At 38.4% G+C, this 19,945-nt stretch overlaps 1 protein-coding gene across 4 annotated transcripts in view; it reads right to left on the bottom strand.

Moving 5' to 3' along the window:
- ppargc1a (peroxisome proliferator-activated receptor gamma, coactivator 1 alpha) overlaps window positions 1–19,945 on the bottom strand; it is a 420,524-nt gene that overhangs the window by 11,931 nt on the left and 388,648 nt on the right. For all 4 annotated transcript variants that reach the window (XM_052009425.1, XM_052009438.1, XM_052009432.1 and 1 more), the window contains exons 8-12: window positions 15,648–16,608; window positions 13,036–13,152; window positions 9,942–10,062; window positions 9,720–9,841; window positions 8,598–8,749 (exon numbers count right to left, since the gene is read on the bottom strand). In XM_052009425.1, coding sequence (XP_051865385.1) covers window positions 8,598–8,749; window positions 9,720–9,841; window positions 9,942–10,062; window positions 13,036–13,152; window positions 15,648–16,608 — 1,473 coding nt within the window. The remainder of the gene's footprint in view (window positions 1–8,597; window positions 8,750–9,719; window positions 9,842–9,941; window positions 10,063–13,035; window positions 13,153–15,647; window positions 16,609–19,945) is intronic.

Genomic DNA, 19,945 nt, shown 5'->3' with positions numbered 1-19,945 from the left:
ATCTCCTTTGGTCAGCCTTCAATGCTACTATATCCTTTGTTAGATAAGGGGACAAATGACATAGGCAGAGAAAGGAAAGGAATGAGATCCTGCGGAGTGAATATAGGGCGTTAAGAAGTTAAAAAGCAGGACCTCGAGGGTAGTAATCTCTGGATTACTTCCAGTGCCACGTGCTATTGAGGGTAAGAATAGGAGGATATGGCAAATGAATGCCAAAATTCATGTAGGGGGTAGGGGTCCAGATCTTTGGACCATTGGGATCTCTTCTGGGGCAGAGGTGACTTGTGCAAGAGGGACAGGTTACACCTGAACTGGAGGGGAACCAATATCCTGGCAGGCAGATTTGCTGGTGCTACTAGGGTGGGTTTAAACTAGATTAGTGGGGTGGGGTGGTGGTGGGGCATGTGGGATCCCAAGCTGCAGGGACTAAATAAGAGGCTGGAAAGTGATGGAGAAGTCAGTGACAACAAGTTGAATAGGCAAATAAGCATGACAGGCAGGAAAATGGCCTGGAGGAGAAAAGTCAATTGGATTAAATTGCATTTATTTCAATGCAAAAGGTCTGACAGGTAAGGCGGATGAACTTAGTGATTGGATGGTCTCTTGGGCCTGGGATATTATAGCCATTATGAAAACATGGCTAAGGGTGGGACAGGACCGGCAGCTTAATATTCTGGGGTACAGGTGCTTTAGGCAGGATAGAGGTGGAGGATAGAGAGGAGGGGGAGTTGTATTTTTGATTAAGGGGAAGGTCACAGCAGTAGTCAGAGATTAAATTACTTAAGGATCATCCAGTGAAGCTTTATGGGTGGAGCTGAAAAATAAGAAGGGAATGATCACATTGTTGGGATTGTATTATAGGCCTCTAAATAGTCGATAGGAATTAGAAGAACAAATATGCAGGAAGATTGTGCAGAGTTGTAAGAACAATAGGGTTGTCATAGTAGGGGATTTTAACTTTCCTAACAGACTGGGACTGCCATACTGTTAAGGGCTTAGATGGGGTGGAATTTGTTAAGTGCGTTCAGGGAAGCTTCATTGGGTAATATACAAAGGGCCCTACTAGGGAGGGGGCAAAGCTCGACCAATTCTTGGGTAATAGAGCGGGGCAGGTGACTGAGGTGACAGTGGGGGAGCACTTTGGGGCCAGTGACCATAGTTCTACTAATTTTAAAATAGTTATGGGACAGAACTGGTCCACAAGTTCAAGTTCTAAATTGGGGCAAGGTGAATTTTGACAGTATGAGACAGGAGCTTGCAAAGGTTGATTGGAGTACGTTGTTTGTGGGCAAAGGGACCCACAGGCAAGTGGGAGGCTTTTAAAGGTGAGATAGTGAGAGCTCAAGGTCTGCATGTTCCAGTCAGAGTGAAGGGCAAGGCTGGTAGGAGTAGGGAACCCTGGATAACAAGGGATATTGAGGCCCTGGCCAGGAAAAAGAAGGAAGCATGAGTCAGGTACAGGCTGCTGGGATCAAGTGAATCCCTGGAGAAGTATAAGGGATGCAGAAGTGTACTCAAGAAGGAAATCAGGAGGGCAGAAAGGGGGCATGAGATAACTTTGGCAGAGAAGATTAAGGAAAATTCCAAGGAGATTTTATGTATATTAAAGGAAAAAGAGTAACTAGGGAGAGAATAGAACCCCTGAAAGACTAAAGGGGACATCTTTGTGTGGAGCCGTAGGTGATGGGCAAGGTCATTAATGAATATTTTTACCATGGAGACATGAAGACTTCAGAACTAGGAAAAGGAAATGGGGAGGCTTTGGGGATAGTCCGCATTAAAGTAGAGAAGGTGGTGGATGTCTGAAAAGGTCTGAAGGTAGACAAATCTCCAGGGGCTGACCAGATTTATCCAAGGACACTGTGGGAGGCTAGAGAGGAAATTGTGGGAGCTCTGGCTGAGATATTTGCATCATCGTTAGTCACCGGTGAGGTGCTGGTAGTCTGGAGGGTAGCAAATGTTGTGGCTTTATTTAAGAAGGGTGGCAAAGGAAAACCTGGGAACAAGAGACCAGTAAGTGTAACATCTGTGGTAGGTAAGTTACTGGAGAGGTTTCTGAGGGATAAGATATACATACATCAGGAAAGATGGGTTGATTAGGAGTAGTTGGCATGGTTCTATGCATGGGAGATCATGTCTTACAAACTTCATTGAGTTTTTTTGATGAAGTGACCAAGGAAGTTGATAAGGGCAGGGCGGTAGACGTGGTTTATATGGACTTCAGTAAGGCCTTTGATAAAGTTCCACATGGTAGGCTGCTCTGGAAGGTTAGATCTCATGGAATCCAGGGAGAGCTGGCTAATTGGATACGCAATTGGCTTGATGGTAGAAAGCAGAGGGTGATGGTAGAAGGTTATTTCTCAGACAGGATGCCATGACTAGTGGTGTGCCTCAAGGGGTGGTGCTGGGCCTATTGTTATTTGTCATCTATATCAACAATTTGGATAAGAATGTACAAGGCATGGTTAGTAAGTTTGCAGATGACACTAAAATAGGTGGTATAGTGGACAATGAAGAAGGTTATCAAAAACTACAGAGGGATCTTGATCAACTGAGTAAGTGGGCCGAGGAATGGCAAATGGAGTTTAATTTGGATAAGTGCAGAGTGTTGCATTTTGGAAAGTCAAATCCCAGTATGACTTTCACAGTGAATGGCAAGGCCCTGGGGAATGTTGTAGAACAGAAGGACCTTGGAGTACAATGGTTGAAAGTGGAGTCACAGGTAGACAGGGTGGTGAAGAAGGTTTTTGGCACGCTGGCCTTCATAGGTCAGGGCATTAAGTACAGAAGTTGGGAGGTCATGCTGCAGTTGTACAGGATGCTGGTGAGGCTGCACTTGGAGTATTGTGTTCAGTTTTGGTCGTCCTGCTATAGAAAAGATATTATTAAACTGGAATGAGTGTAGAAAAGATTTACAAGGATGCTGCCAGGACTTGAGGGACTGAGTTAGAGAGAGAGGTTGGACAGGCTAGGACTTTATTCCTTGGAGCGTAGAAGACTGAGAGGTGATCTTGTAGAGGCAGAGATAGGGTGAATACTCTTAGTCTTCTTCCCAGAGTTGGGGTATCAAGAACTAAAGGCATGGGTTTAACATGAGAGGGGAAAGATTTAAGAGGAACTTGAGGGGCAACTTTTTTACACAAAGGGTGGTATCTAAGTGGAATCAGCTGCAAGAGGAAGTGGTTGAGGCAGGTACAATAGCAACTCTTAAAAGACAGTTGGACAGGTACATGGATTGGAAAGGTTTACAAGGTTATGGGCCAAGCGCTGGCAAATGGGACTAACTTGGATGGGGCAGCTTGGTCGGCATGGACTACTTAGACCGAAGGGACCTGTTTCTGTGCTGTATGACTCTATGATTCTATGAAAACTGTCCATAATATTCCAGATGTTGTCTCACCAACACACTACACAACTGTAACAAAACCTCCCTATTATTAAACTCCAACCCCTTTGCAATTAAGGCCAACATGTCATTAGCCTTCTTAACTGCTTGTTGAACCTGCCTGCTAACTTCTTGTGATTCATGCACTGGAACACCTGGGCCCCGCTGAACTTCACTTTAGATCTAAACTCTCCATTTAGATAATAATGTGGCTTCTGATTCCTCTTACCGAAGTGCATGACCTTCATCTGTCAGGTTTTCACCCAATCACTCCATCTATCTATATCCCATTGTACAATCACAATGTCCTCGTCACAACAAGCCCTTCCACTTATTTTCGTGTCATCAGCAAACTTGAAAACCTTATATTTCGTTCCCATCCTCCATGTCATTAATGTCATTAATTAGTAAACCATTCAAACATATGAAAACAGAGTAATGTAATTGTAAAACATTCAAAAATAATGGCAGCTTTGACAGTCAGGGAAGCCAGAAGTCAGATTTAGTCAAATTTTACTTGACTTTTGTGGATAGACTTATTCTGCACCCCATCCTGAGCCTCACACATTATGATGGAAGGCCCTGTTGACATGCAGATTCTTTTGTTTATTTTCCCACAAGTTCCCATTGCTGGGTGAACACAAAAGGTCATTTCAAAGTTTTGTTTTGGAGGGAAGCATTCACAGTTCCAGACCACAGAATATTTATGCAAAACTTTCCTACAATGAGATAAAATAGGTACAACTGAGTCCATGAAGAGACAAAACGTACACAACACATGGAAAGAGTTCACTGTCACTTGTGCATTTGTGCTTTTTTCCCCAACATCTATGACACACCTACTGAACTGATTTCAACTTAAACCTGATCTCCTGGAACAAATCATGCCATCTTCATCGTTCATTCTTCTGTCAGGCAGTGGACTAAAGTCAACATCATTTCACCCTCACCTTATTGGCCACTTTCTCCAAAATTCAGGTCATCAACTCCAGAAACATATTCCACAGTTCTGTTTGTAAGCAAGAATAAACATGTTTCCTTTCTTATGCTTTCAACCACTGAGGAAATATTTTAAAACAGATATTGCACTTCTTTAAATTATATGCTAGTTGGTGTGAATGTATACAACCAACACCACATTGAAATAAGTACCTTGAATTAGACCCAGGGATTGTGTTATAATCTAATTTATACATTAAACTAATCTTTATTGCATTTGCAGATTCAGGACCATTTTAAAACAAGAGTAAAAGAAAGGTGAATGAAAAGTTTTCTTATGTTTGGGGTTTTAAATAAGTTTTCAATGAGAGCCTGATAACATTTATTGTTATTCTTAAAAATCAGTGAGCCTGTTTATTTCATTATCTTGCTATTGTAAACCTGCCAGGTATAATTCACTGTCTTGCTTCTAACATTCTTTTTATGCTGTTTCACGTGCAGAAACTAAGCCCAAATATATCATTTTAATGTCAATTATGCAAGCATAAAATTAATTATTCAAATGAGTTTCTGTAATATATTTTATTAGTCTATATCTGTGGTGAGGAACAAGATGATGGTGCTCACCACTGACCTCAAAAAAAGCTGCCCAGAAATATATAGTGATCTATGGAGTATGAATTTCCCCTCTCTAGAATTAAGTTAATTGCGGCATCAGCATAATATGTGGCATCAAGCAGAAGTCATGTCATCAAATGGGCTATCAGCCCATCACGTTGAAGAAATTTTACAATCAGAAAAACAAGCACATTTGTAAAACATTTTACAGAGAGTAAACTAAATATTGGGATATTTACATGATAGCAAGGACCATGTTATCACTATTGTGCTATCACTATCATTTACAAACTTCAAAGAAAACCCAATTATTTAAAAAGAAACATGGTACATGGGAACAACTATTCTAAGGCAAATAAACTCTAAACATAAAATTTTATTTTCAGGGAAAGAAAGATGTTCAGGAGTAATTATGGCTTACAGAACACTAAAACACAGTTATACCTCATTAGTAGGGTTAGGGAATTAGGGTTCAACTTTTTCAACGTTTCTACAAAGAGAATAGACCAAAAAAGTTGATGTTATTGTCAATTCATTTACTTCAAAAATATTTCCAACTACAATGACCTCTAATGAGGAAAAGAGTATTAGCCAGAGGAACTTCTAGATTTCAACATTTAACTCTACAGGTGCAAACTTGAGAAATCCCTGTCAGTTTTACAGCAAAAGTTGACAGGTTTGACAGTTTGACATCATCACAAACAGAAAATTCAGGCCATTAAGTACTGACGTTAGGATACCAGAATGCAGATCATTTAATAATAACAAACTACTCTGAAACATGGGAGAGGACTCTGTGGAGCAATCATTCCAAAAATAATTGTCTTGCTGCATACAAGTCAGCCAGAGCCCTGAGCCACATGTACATTTGGTCTTCATTCAAATGTCACCAGCAAAATGCAAATATCAAATTGATAAGATAGCTCTGGGAATTGAGACTATCCCAGAGTAGCAGGAAGTGGGGTTGGTAGTTGTCTATGAGACAAAGTTTTTGATGAATCCAGAAGGAGCACTTTTATTTCCCCTGACTTCACCGAAAACAATTTCTGTTTTACTTCTCTTTATGCAGTTTTCTAACTAATTCTTTAAACACCATATATTAAACCACCAAAGTGAGATGGGGGACCATACCATATGCAGTGCTGCTCTGTTGTACCTGTATTTTTCATTTTGCATGCAACCAGAATGGGACCCTATTATGTTATTGCACAGAGCAAAATGGTGCCTGGCACTCCACATCCAGATCAGATACAAAGTGATTCAGAAGATTTGACTATTTTACGGGTGCAAAGCAGCTGGTCATAACTTCATCATGCATGACATGGATACTGTGTAATGAATATGCAATACTACCTAGACATAGAAGTATGCAAAAAAGAGGTTGATATTTCATATTTTTCACATTTTCAAACAATATAGGAGGCCATTTTAACCCATCAAGTCCATGCTAGTTCACAGAACAAACCTATTCCCCCACTAATTTTCTCTGTAACCTGTTCTCACCACATCCCTATATGCCCGTCAACTCCACCCGAATTCTGATAAAAATTGTCAAATCTGTCATATCCAGTCAACAGTTTGCATTTGCACAGCTCTTACCCACTAACTGTGCTCTCTCTCTTGCAAAAGAGAGAAGAAAATCTTCAATCTATTTCAGTGAAGTCTTGAAAATTCCTTTCACTCCCTTAAGTATTTAGGAAATGCTTCAGAGGACCAGATCTTTCCATGTCTCATCACAGTCACAATTGATTAAAAACTAATCACATTTAACTAGGAATATCCTCAACTCTCAGGAACCTTTTTCAATAAATTAGTATTTCTAAGCTCACTACCCATCTCAGCATCCTCATTTCACAGGGTAATTAATTCATTGTCTAACCTGACACATTGACTACAGATTTTAAAGTCATGACCACCAACATTGTTCAGCTCAAATCCATTCCCTTCATCATTTTAAAAAGCAATATTCCTTCCAATGCTGCAAATCACCAAAATAAATAACTCTAAATCTTGGAACCTAGCTCATAACTGAGTTCAAAGATTTGCTGACATTTTGATCCCTTCTTCTGCAGCCTCTCCAGACCCTCAAAGTTCTTTATCATTTGTCGTAATGAAATCTGAACAAAAGTCCACATCTGGAGATGTGCAAGAGTCATACAAAGCCAAGGCATGGACTCTTTTGAGTTGTACTCATTGAAACTAAAAATCTGCTTTTCCTAAAACTATGTCACAATGTCTATGTACTTTTATGAGAGATCATCTACCTCCATGCAATGCTTTTCTTGACTTGTTAGTGGAAACTCTGAGTGATGCAGGCAGACAGGCCTGGAATTTCCCATCCCTTAGTAAATAATGTCAAATTGTCCTGAAATTATACCTAGCAAATGTGAAAATATTCACCTATTTTAGCTAAAATGGTCTCAAACCTACATATTTGATTGAATCAATTGGAGACTATCCAAAAATGGAAATATAAGCAATGAAACACCAGACAATGACAAATCCTTCACCTTGTGACCCTGCCAATTAAAGAAAAGTTCTGCCCTTTACAAGATGATCACTTCCCTCACAATGCCAACATTTCCTTTGGGATTACAGGCCAGAATGCAGGCCATGTGCCCCATGCTGTTAAGCCCAGTGCACAAGATGGGGCAAGAAAAATAGGCTCACCTCCTCAGACATCATGGCACATTATGGGATGGACTTTGCATTAAAGTTTTGTATCAATAGATTACTGAGTAGCTTCAAGGGTGATTTAGAGATTCTGAGCTTGTAGTCCCCATTGAGGCTAGGATCCTGCATATTCAGGACCTGGCACAGTTTCCTGCCCCTCTGCTGAACTCTTGGTATATGTGTTAGGATTGCAGAGCCAGAAATGTAAATTTTCAGTTCCTTACTTTTCCACTTAGTAGTCATCTTCTGAAACATAACTCAGCCTAACGATTCCTCAAAAGGCCAAAGGAGCTTCTGTCGATTCTCTGATTTCCATTGTGATCAATGGGTCATTTATATACTTGCCTAATACTGATATTAGTTATTCTCAGCTTTTTTACACTTACCTTTATTTCTTTGACAAAAGACATTCTATACATCATGAAATAATTTTAAGGATTTAATTTCCCTATGAATACCCTTAATTAGTCATAAGATTTCACATTACCTTGAGCCCTCCTTTTATTCCTAAGGCTTTTTGTCCTTCATCAACAACATAAAAATAATTCATTTTCCTATTACTATCACAGTTATTCATGGTCAAATACATAAAATAATGTGTCTTTTCTAAATCTTGCCTGCTAGGTGAAAGCTTAGCCCTATTGAAATGAGGTAGTAACATTAAATTATTGTTAGATTTACATGGCACTTCAAGAATCTGCCTAATTACATCTGTTAATCCGATCAATTTTCAGATCAAGTTTTGATATATGCCAAGCATAAATATGGGTTAATTTTACCCAGGATGCAATGGTAAATAAACTTCTGCTGACTCTGTATGATTTACTATTTTCAATTCCAAATGTAAGAATTTGATACAATAGGCTGAGTCTACATTTATGAATAAATGTTCATTAAAACAATAAGGATTCAAAGCTGTCTAATTCAAATGTCCACATTGTCAATGAGAAAGTAAAACAATTATGTTATAGACCAATCTTACCCAGATCTGCATAGTTAGACTTGTAAAACTGTCTACGACCTCCAAAGCACAATTCAAATGGGGGCTCATTAGACCTTCGCAAAGTGTGTCCATTCTCAAGGGCAGCAAATGCATCACAAGTGTAACGATATGTGATGAAACCATAGTTGTCACTGAAAGAAGTGGACCAAAATTAATGTATGTCACTCATTGCCGCAAACCTTGTACATTGTAAATTAGTTGCAGAATATAATTTGGTGTCTTTCATTTGTTAGATATCTATGTAGAAAGATCTTAAAATGATTCACACATGAAGAGACACATTTAAGTACTTCTTTTGTAAGTACATGTGGAAACTGTTCTTCAGACAGGACAACCCCACAAGCAGCACTGAAAATCTGTTTAGTTATTTGGTTCAAGGAGAACACAAGGAAAAATATTTCTTTTGTGAATGGCATGTTGAAGTAGACTGAAAAAGACAGGAATTTTATATCTGTGGCCATTGGGGTCAACTTATAGTCTCTTATGGCATTAATGGGCAGTAAAGGACCAAGCCTCCATTAAACCTTACAATGATATACCATCAATTTGAAAGGGAATGCCACTTGATGCCCAATCTGCCTGTTCATTGCAGAAGTTACAACTGTGTCAAAGTGCAAACCAAGGTTCTAATATCCCAACTGTTATTTTGGTTTGGAAATGGGTGGATCATACACAGTACACATTCTACACAGTAAAAGATCAAGACATAGCTATTGCTATTTTGGTAATGACTGAAGTAGTAGGAATGCTTCTCTGCAGAAAGAAGTCTGGGCCATAGCCATCTGTCCTCCACTCCAAAATTCTATCTTTCTTTGCTTAAGGCTGAATTGGATCAACATACGGCTGTCCAAATCCTGTGACTTGCATCAGGAGGTCTGCTTGATGTCAGTATGATAGAAGTCAGGCCACTAAGATGATCAATTAATCATCTGCAAGAAAGTATCAACTCCACTCATTTTCCAAAATTATGAGTGCTCTTACATGTCCACGCAGTTATTACTAAAGTTCTATATCACGTCTATTATCAAACAGAAAAAAAAACAGATTTGGATTTTTCAAGAGCACACTTATCATGTGAAATATAACTATTCATAATCTTACCCATCTTCACGCAAATGTACAGTACACTCTTCGATTTCACCAAAAACCTCAAAACGTCTTTTTAGTTCTGTACGCGTTATGTCACCCCTGACTTTTCCCACATAAATAACACGGCGTTCCTCCTGGAGAGATTTTAAGAATATTTTGGTAAACCAAAGTCATGTGTCATATATTTACAACTTATATAAATCTGAAAGAAAAGAGAACTATAACAATGCTTACAATTGCCTTTTGCCTTTGGCGCTCCCTTTGTTTTGCTCTTTCAAATTCACGTTTCTCATAGTCCTTTCGATATTCCTCCCTCTTCAGCCTCTCATTTTCATATTCCTCATAGCTGTCATACCTTAAAAATGTATTATGTAGTAAGGAAATGAAAAATGTTAACAGTCAAATTTGTGCATGTAATATTTTTGTATAAAAACAGGCATTGTTTGACAGTTCCTGGTGAATCTCAGATAAATATGTATGATATGAAACTAAATTTGGACACTCTTGGCAGGTTGAACTTCTGTAGGGTTTCTCTCCCTCAGCCAACATAACTATGAAGTTAGATTTGTCCCAGCAAAAACAGGATTTCTGCCACAGTTAATGCACATTTAAGTAGAAGAACAGTAACAGCACGATGAGATTCCAAGACACAAACCTTCAGAGTGACACTAAAGTACTTAACAACTTTTGCAATGTAAGGTTTCGTTGAGATTCCCACTGTATTGGCCAAAAGTCTGGAGCAAATGTTTACAGTCTGCAGTCCCACTGCCAGTCTCCTCCAGCACCACCAGGAATTACGGTGGTAGTTTGATGGGATTTCCTTTGCTGTGAGTGACCATGCAACTGTGTGCATTGTGACGATTTGCCTCTACATGCACCAGAAACTATGTAGCCAAACCTCTGACCAGAGGAGAGGGGCCAGGCTAATTCTCATCTGGGGTCCAATTAAAGCTGTTTCCAGTCCCTTGTATCAAGGCGTTAATATTGAGACATCTTATTAAGAACTTCATCAGCTTCCACATCCAAGCTATGACCTTGGCCTCAACTCTGCCTCCATATCTTTCCTCTTATTCAACCCTATCCTCCCTAGTGGGTCCTACTTGCACTCATGCATACAGCTTGGAGATTCCAGTTCCAAATTATTTGGTCTTGGAAGGTGGCATAGCTAGATGTATTTTGCCAAAATTTCACACTGATAAAAGTGAAGAACACAATGTCTGAAAGTGGGGCTCTGTCTTTGAAGATTCTACAACTTTCAGGCCAATTCTCAGAAATGCTGCACACCCTCCCCCAGAGCAGGTTCTTCAGTAATTTTTCCAATTGTCACAACAAACTTGATCCCATCCCTAGAATGTGGAATGGGACATAGAGCACAGAAAACCGGTTCATTGCAAGGAGACCTTTAAGAAATTCAGGTGACTCTACCTGATCCATGAATTTCTGGGATGGGGTTGCAAATATGAGCCAGAACAGCCTTCATAAGCATGTTTCACCATATAATGAGATTAGGGCTGAATGTGGATAATTAAAACAGGTTGAACTTCCTCAGGACTTCTCTCGCTCAGCCAACACAACTTGATTTTAGATTTAGCATTAACGACGTTTCTTCCACAGTTAATGAGGATACTTCATTGTTCAGTAAGATTATGGCTGGTCTTCCACCTCAACAAAACTTGCCCAACATATCCAAAAATCTTAGTGTCCAAAAATCTATCAACAGGAAGTTTGAATATACTTAACAATGGAGCACTCACAACCCTCCGGTGTTCAGGAGTCCCTATCTTCTGACAGGCCGAATGTCAGACAATTGGACTCTGTTCTTTGTAGTTAGGGTTGGGTTAAGGAAGATAGTTAATGAATCCTTTCAGTTGCCTCTCTGTTTTCTGTAAAAATACTAATAGGTTAATTATAGTCTGTGCTTTTTATTTCCTGGTTTGCTCTCTATAGGAATCATTCAACCTGATTGGCTGTTCAGGCTGTCCGATAACTTTGCTAGATCTGAACACCATAAGTCCCCTGAATAAATCACGCAACAAAAGGAGAGCCTGCTAAATCTTTGAGGGAAGCTTTCTTCAAGGTCAAGAGATAGACACTATCCTTTGGCCACTGATTGCAAAATCCAGGCCATTGTGTTGGAACATTAACAAGCAGCACTCCTGCACTTGCCAAGCACTTGCTATTGTAAATCAAATACACGGAGTTGTTTTAGCATCTTCTATCCATGCTTTACATGTAGTGCACTAAAACTGTAATTTTCCCATTGCAGCAAAACACATTTAATCATATTGTCACTCCAAAATTTACAGTATTGATCAAACACTACAGAAGTAGGTCAGTAATGCTGAACAGGAAACCAACCTGCGAGAAGCACTTCAGTTAATCTTTGCAGGGCCTTCTCATAATTTGTTAAGATGCTGAACCAACAGAAACCCATTACCAACTTACACAGCAGCAGTTTCATTGTTATTGAGAACTTGCACAGAATTATGTTCCATGACATCAGCACAGGAACCAATACATATATTTCATTTTGTGAATGTTTTTGTGTTTATCAAGGAAAGGGATAATTAATACAGAGCTACTAAATCCTGCTTTAACAGTGAGAGGAAAAATGAGTGGGCTATTCTGGTCTCTCTTCTTTCTTGAAACATTATGTTATCTTCAGTGGGAAACAGATTGCATTCACAGTTCGAAGGAGAGCGATGTTGATATTCTACCAAGGGATTATCCAAATCTCTCTGTGGTTGGGAAAATCACTATTTTTTTAAAATGGAAGTCGAGAAGTAGGAGTTGAGAATCTTGAGGCAAGCGCAATGGTGTAAAATAGGGAAATTAGGTGACCACAAAGAGAACGCAAGACATAAACATTAAAGCAGGAGCATATGGGCATCAAAGACTTGAGAAGGTCTCACAGTATGGTTAATAAATGGGGATGAACAACAATTGGGAAAAGGGTGAATGAAGAATATGCATTATTGTCCAGTGTTCTTCTCAATCATTGGATAAATGCTGTTTTCAGCAAACTTGCCCTTAATACTGCACCCACACGATGCTCCATATGCTCCTGAACAAAAGAGTCCATGCTTGAAATTGAGTAAGGAATCCATTAAATAATTATTCCAGACAAGTAAGTTAGGAAACTATGGTGCACCTGACCAAACTCCAACTTTCATAACAAAGTTTGTTGTATAAAACGGCACTTAAACTGGTAAAGAACCACCTGATATTAAATTATCGTCTTGTTTGAAACCAGGAGGAAAGTGAACTTAATAAAGTTTTGGTTTTAATAGGATACGCAAAACGTTTCTACACTACTGTAATCCCTCACCTGGGTCTACTATAACGATTGAAGGGTGACCTGGAGCGTGACCTTGAATATGAGCAAGGGCTTCCACGAGACCTGTGTTGTACCCTACTGCGCCCTGAATCATAGTAGTGGTGTGATCTATAAAGCAAAATGAACATAAATATACAATTTTTGAAAATAATAACTGAATAGTTTAACTTTTTTAGGTATGAGAATGGATATCTTTTCAGTATTTATTAAATCACTGGTCATGAGTTTAATTTTTCACATGCACAGCCAAACCTTCAGGGGAGGAGCTGAGCTGAGACTAGCATTTCCACACCTGGAGCTCAAAAAAATTTGTGCACTTTGTTACTCTGTGGAATTGGCAAAAGTATGTGGGGAAGATGAACTCTAGGTTAAAGAATATTGTGGCATAGTGGGAAGGGCACATAAGAGAGAGGAAAAAGAAAAAAAAATTACATAATGAAATTGTACACAAATTGTAATATAACTCTCCCAATGGCAGTAGAGATAGTTAACCAGATGACACTTAACCAGGAGGAGTTAAGCTGATTCCTTGGTCTATATTGAGATAGCAGATTATCAGCTGTGGAATAAGAGTCATCCTGAGTTAATAAAAAGAAAATGGATCAGGATTCCCACCTGATTACTATCCAGTGGCTTCTGGTAGAAATATAGCTTGGGAATGTATGCAAAGATTTGGCTTAAGCTGTGATCTCTGTCATGATGCAATAACCTGCTGCCATTCATGTTATGGCCACATGTGAAGAATGCTGGCTGGAGCATGATAACTGAGGGCAAATTGTGCCTCTGGATCCTTGTCTAACAAGGAATCAACATTGTTAGGAGACGAAAGATGAAAACAAAGGGTAAAAGATAAAAATCATATTTTGAAATCTCCAATATGTTGTTTGTGGATTACTATTCATTGCTAACCAAGGCCAAGTAAAGCAGGTAATCATAAAATCAACAGGAAAAATATCTCATTTAAATGCAACAGAAAAAAAAGCAATTCAGATCTTGCCTCAGAATCAAGCATTCTAATTGCAAAGTAAGGTTCTTGTATAAATGAATAAAATCTGTTTTCCAGCAGAGGTCATTAATTTAGCTGTAGCCTTTGTAAGCTTTTCATAGAATCCAGCAGGGCTAACTGACATGCACTCAATGCTTTTTCATCCTTGTCTCTTTCCCCCCTCCCCTCTCTCTCTCCTGTTACCTCTCCTTTTGAGTGTAGCTTTTATCAACATATGGGTTTATCATTTTTACGGGGTGTGATTGGTACGGTGCACACTGCAACAGCCAACACAAATATCTTAAATTTATATTAGGTCTCCAGACTTGCAGATAGGATTTATTAATCATTTTGTTTTTGAGTAGGTTGGGTACACAGCCACACAATTAATGGTCACACTTTTATTTTATATAATGTGCATCAGTATATAACCTATAGTTTATTTTGCCAGTGAAATATCTTTATTGCAAATAATTAAGCTAAGTATAATGCCTTGCTCCTTCAATTATCCTTAAGCATAGTGTAAAATATCTCAAGTAATGCTGATTTTTCAGGCTCGTGTTCTCTGTAAAAAACCTTTTGGGACAGTGACAGTAATAGACTATATTGTTTTTGCAGTGATCCTTCCTCATCTAATACTGTTTCTGCTTTCCTGTAACAAATATGAAAGGAGTGTTGTGCTTCTACCATCAGCAAAACAGGTGTCTCTGCTAAATTGGTATATATTTATGTGTTACGATATTTGTTACTGTACTATGATACAAAACCCACAATATCAGGCTTAATAATCATGTACATAAACTTAACCTTCTCAACAAAAGAAAGTGACCTCACTGATGGCATAAGTGAAACTCTTTCTTAATAATACTTGAATTCCCAGAATGGATCTTGAACTTAGGTGAATAATTCATTATAATGCTAATAGAGCTTTAATAACATTGATCTTAAATTAAAGTAGATGCTTATTTCCCTAAGAAAAATGACGGTAGATTTATGAATCATTGATCATACCTTTACTACCTAAAATTATTATTTTCTTTGTGGAATAGAATATTTTAAAAACTCATTAAAATGTACAACAAACTAATGTGTGGGTTGTTGACGTTGCACATTCTTCTTTCTCTTACAAAAAGGGGATTTCAATTTTGCAAAAAGGCCTGCACAAGACAAAGAGAAAATCAGTTTCCCTTTCATTCCCTTAGTGCCCAAGTATGGAATATTGAAAATGATTTTGTTGTTAGATCCCTTTCCCTTTCAAAGTGGGGTTATGAACTGAAATTAACACTCCCGATAGGAATAAATACTACCATTAGCCATAACTCTGGGCTGAAATGGTGACAATGAGTAAGTCCAACAGTAGCTACATCAACAAGTCATTGAGAACAGGAAATAGACTGCCTATTTGCATCACTACATCATATGATATGAAAGAGCAATATTACATCAGAATTAGCACTTGCATTGTTACCAAAGACAGGAAATTCAATATGCAATGCTTATGAATTAGGATGAGTACAAAGTGTTATTCATACAGACCATGGTGCAATTAATATAAAACATTTCTATAAATACAACACTTCCCATCCACCTGAATGAGTTGAAAGATTTGTATACATACCTAGATGAAGATCTATTGTATGGAGATCTTGATCTGGAATGAGAATATGGGGAGCGAGAATAATGTCTACGCCTAGGATAGGAACTAGATCTTGACCTCGCCCTGACTATTCTTTGAGAAGGTGCATAAGTCTTTGGTGAGTAGATGGAATCACTGCATGGAGAACTGGACAGAGAACGTGAACAAGATCTTTCTAATAATAACCCATCAGGTGTTCCATCCCAGGGATAGAGGAACTTTTCAGTCTCATCATCACTATCATCAAACACACCATCCAGAGACATCCCAGCACTGAGATAAGTTGGCAGTTTTGAGTAATATCCGTGGCAAAAGTCTTTTTCCCTCTGATAACTTGCCTCATCTTCTATCTCATCAAAGAAGGCTTGACATGGATGACCAAAGTGCTTGTTTAGTTCAGCCCTGATTTCTTGGTCTTTCAGTTGTAATCTGGGAACAGAGTAGTTGATGGACTGTGCTTCCTGTTGCTGGCTTTCCTTCTTACACATTTGATCTTCTTTAACAGAAAGTACATTTTTCTTATGTTCTCTGGGTGAGGGCTCTCTAGAAGGGTGATCCTGGAGTTTAATGTCGTTGGGCTCTCTTGCTTTGCAGAATGCCATGGTAGTTAATGATTCTGCCTTTGCATTCATGAATTGACAGTAGTCATGGTCACCGAAGAGTCTTGTGTTTGTCCGTTTCATCTTCCTCTCTTCACTTTGGGTAATGCTGAGTAGACTGGGTAAATCTGAACTTTTACTGAGTTGGGCATAAAGTTCAGTTTGTTCAGGACCTTTCTTTATGGGACTGCTTAGTTGAGAGCTTGAGGCAGAATCACTTAACCGTAATTTCTTTGATGGTGGACTGCACACTGAAGAACTGCAAGATGACCTATGTTTGACTGCAGTCTTAAATGGACTATCTTGATTAGTTTTATGTGGAGGAGTGGTCGGTGGTGTCAGACCTGAAATACAAATGACAATATATATTTTCTCGGCAGTGGTATAAGGCAAACAGTTAAAATTAAGAGCCTTTTGAAACAGTACGTTCTCAGATAATCAGGTGCCAAAAGCTAAATCACATTGTGATATATTCAGTACAGCACTGCCTTGTGCAGCTGACAGCACAATTTGCATTAATGCAGTGAGCAACAGATTCTAAATGACTTGATTACAATGTTCCTGTCTCATTGCTGCTCATTGTTTAAATGAAGTACTACTAATGCAGTTTGAATGTTATAAATGAAACAGTATTTCCTTCAGACTTGTATAGATATCCATATGCAACAAATAATAAAAAGCTCCTCAGCCATAAAACAGCATGTAAGTAAAATTGCATAAAATAGACATATCTGGTTTGGCATGGTGCATAGGGAATTCTTATAAAATTTGTTCTTTACTTGCTGAAATGGTTTTTGTTAATATATTAATTTCTTATCAATATGATGCAAGCACTTTTTACTATCCTAATACTGTGTTGGGCTAACTAATGTTGACAGATTTATGTAAAAATAGATGACTGTTCTACACTGAAGGCCAACAAGTAGCAGTTTATGAGTCTATCATATATGCATATGTACCCTCCATAACAACGCTATTTGGGTTATTGTTCCTCTGTCACCTCTTTGCCATATTTGAAGTCCACAACAAATAGCTGATATATGTTACACAAATCGTAATTGTTATGGGTATTGTCATTGTTCTGGATAAACAATGTCAGTGATGCTTAACATTTCCTTAAATAATGCATATTTTGAAAAAAATGGTTTTATAAGCTTCATGCATATTTTCACATTTAAATTCATATTTTCGATGGTGTATGAATGTCTGTGAATAACACTTTCAACTGAATGTTAAGCAAAGTCTTTCTCATTATTCTGCTTTTCTTCAGATGGCTTTAGTAGCCTACTTGTCAAATGTCACAAGGAACCCCTTGGCTATAATTCCTGAACACTCAGCAGTCAAATTCTCAAATAAGACCGTTTTTCATACTATGACAATTTTTGCCTTTCAAAGTACTTGCCATGGGTCAGAATATTAGGAAAGTCTTTATTATATGACTTTGTGTAAATGCACATAAATTTTTAGGAAATATAGTACAGAATAAATTGTGACTATAATCCTACAAACTGCTGACTGAAAGCAAGTCTATGATAACATGACATCTAACAAATGGTTATCAATGGTTCTGTTCAGATTCATTGCGAACAACTAATAATTGCTTCTGTTCAATTGGTTTTAAGCAAACAAGAATTGAATTTATTTAGCTTGGATCTCCAAACGCCAGCCAAATATTGTTATCTATTAAGTCTCAAATTTATTTTGTTTGATTCATTTTAATTATTCTATATGATTTAAATTACATTTTAGCTAACAATTTCGGTGGAACAATTAATTCAAAGTCACGTTGGTAAAATAATTCCTTTGCAGTGGGATTTCCTGGTTGAATATTGGAATAGCAACTTGTAAGATACTGAAATTAATTCCTGTCAGTCCCCAAATTAATTTCTCTATAACTGTCTCATACTTAGAACACACATCAAAATCATTGAGAAGTTTCTTATCATAAATCCCTTAATTTATGCAATGGCTAACTTTCAGAATCAAATCTGACTACACAATAAACAAGATACCATTAATTAGAAATTCAGATGTGTACCATTGCATTTTCAGCACTAAACAAATAAAGATTTTTCTTGAGGGGAATGTCGATATGACTATTTCCGAGTCAAATCACATCATCCCAGAAGTTCAACCAGGCATGCTTTTGTTTGTAAATCATGTTTGCAGTGATGACACATTTTCTGCATTAGACATGCACCTCATGACAATTGTTTGTACTGCTGGTATAGTGAGTGAAATAGTCTATGTTGCTCTGAGAACTAGCTGTCAATGGCCACTCTAAGGACAACGAGATGCTAATAGGACTGCTTCATCTGCCAGAGTATGATCAAAAGAGGGCCTCCTTGAACAAGTCATAGTCTGGCAAAAGAACACACTCAAGTGTGTTACTTTTAATTTTGATTTATCTGATCACTTTTGTGACTCCCAGTGTTATGGACTCGGTGAATATCCCTTTAAGATAGAGTAGTGTGTGTGTGTGGCATGCTTACATCAACAGAAGTTAAAGGACGTAATGATGTTGTTGAAGAAGTCAGTCGAGGTGAGAGAGAGAGAGAGAGAGAGAGAGAGAGAGAGAGAGAGAGAGAGAGAGAGAGAGAGAGAGAGAGAGAGAGAGAGACAGAGACAGAGACAGAGACAGAGACAGAGACAGAGACAGAGACAGAGACAGACACCAGCCTCCTAGTTCCTCTATCGACAGATGAGAAACAATAACTGTGTCTGTCACTACAATCCACGTATGGAAATTGGAAGTAATCCGGTGGAGTTCACTTTGTTGCTGACCTGTAGAAGGAAACAGGTATTTGTGTGGACGACCACGAGTCGGATGCTTTTCGGGATGAGGAAGTCACTACCGAGTAAACACTGAGGTGTCGTTTGGGTTCCATCGTGGAACATTTGGATTTGGTAATTACTCTCTCTATGTTCTCTACATCTACGTATTATCTTCAGACAACGGTGGTTGTTGAAGAAGCCTTTGCTCATGTTTCACCTTATGGCTTGCTGACCTGAACTTTAAGAACCATTCCTGGACTTGGAGTTTGGGACTTTGCCACACACACATATGAAGAGTTTAGTTTTTGGGGTTAATGTTCAAGGTTTAACACTTTTACTTCTAACATACTAACATTTTTACTTTTATTTTTCTTATTATCATAAGTAGTGATTAATAAAATAGTTTTTAACAGTGAATCATGACTCAGTGTGTTTCTTTTGTTGCTGGTTTGTAACACCAGTAGCTCACAACTCTCACCGACTCATTCACCAATCTCCTAACTGCCTTATCCACCAATTTCCTAATCCTCTAACACATTGATCTCCCAACATTACACTCCAATCAGTCTCGCAGCATCAGATCCATGGTCTTGGCCAATCACATGGGCTGATTCATGCTCATAACTGCTCCGCCAGCCTTCAATCCCCAACCGCAATCACTCCACCAGATCCCAAATCATGGCTCCCATTAACACCACAAAACCTCAATGCAACAGTCCAACCACTGGCCCGCCAATTTGTTGCTATTTTCTTTTCTCCTTTGCATACTAAAGTTCATCCAAAATTCTGCTGCCCATACTCCAGCAAGTATCTATATGAGATAATGACAAAGCATGTAAAGTAGGCAATGACTTTCTCTGCAGTGTGTATGAATCGAGCATAATTGTTATTATTTCATGTTACAGT

This window comes from Pristis pectinata, chromosome 2 (assembly GCF_009764475.1).
Source record: "Pristis pectinata isolate sPriPec2 chromosome 2, sPriPec2.1.pri, whole genome shotgun sequence".
Lineage (NCBI taxonomy): Eukaryota > Metazoa > Chordata > Chondrichthyes > Rhinopristiformes > Pristidae > Pristis > Pristis pectinata.
The sequence above is the reverse complement of the archived record's forward strand: the minus strand, read 5'-3'. Positions and strand labels throughout refer to the sequence as shown.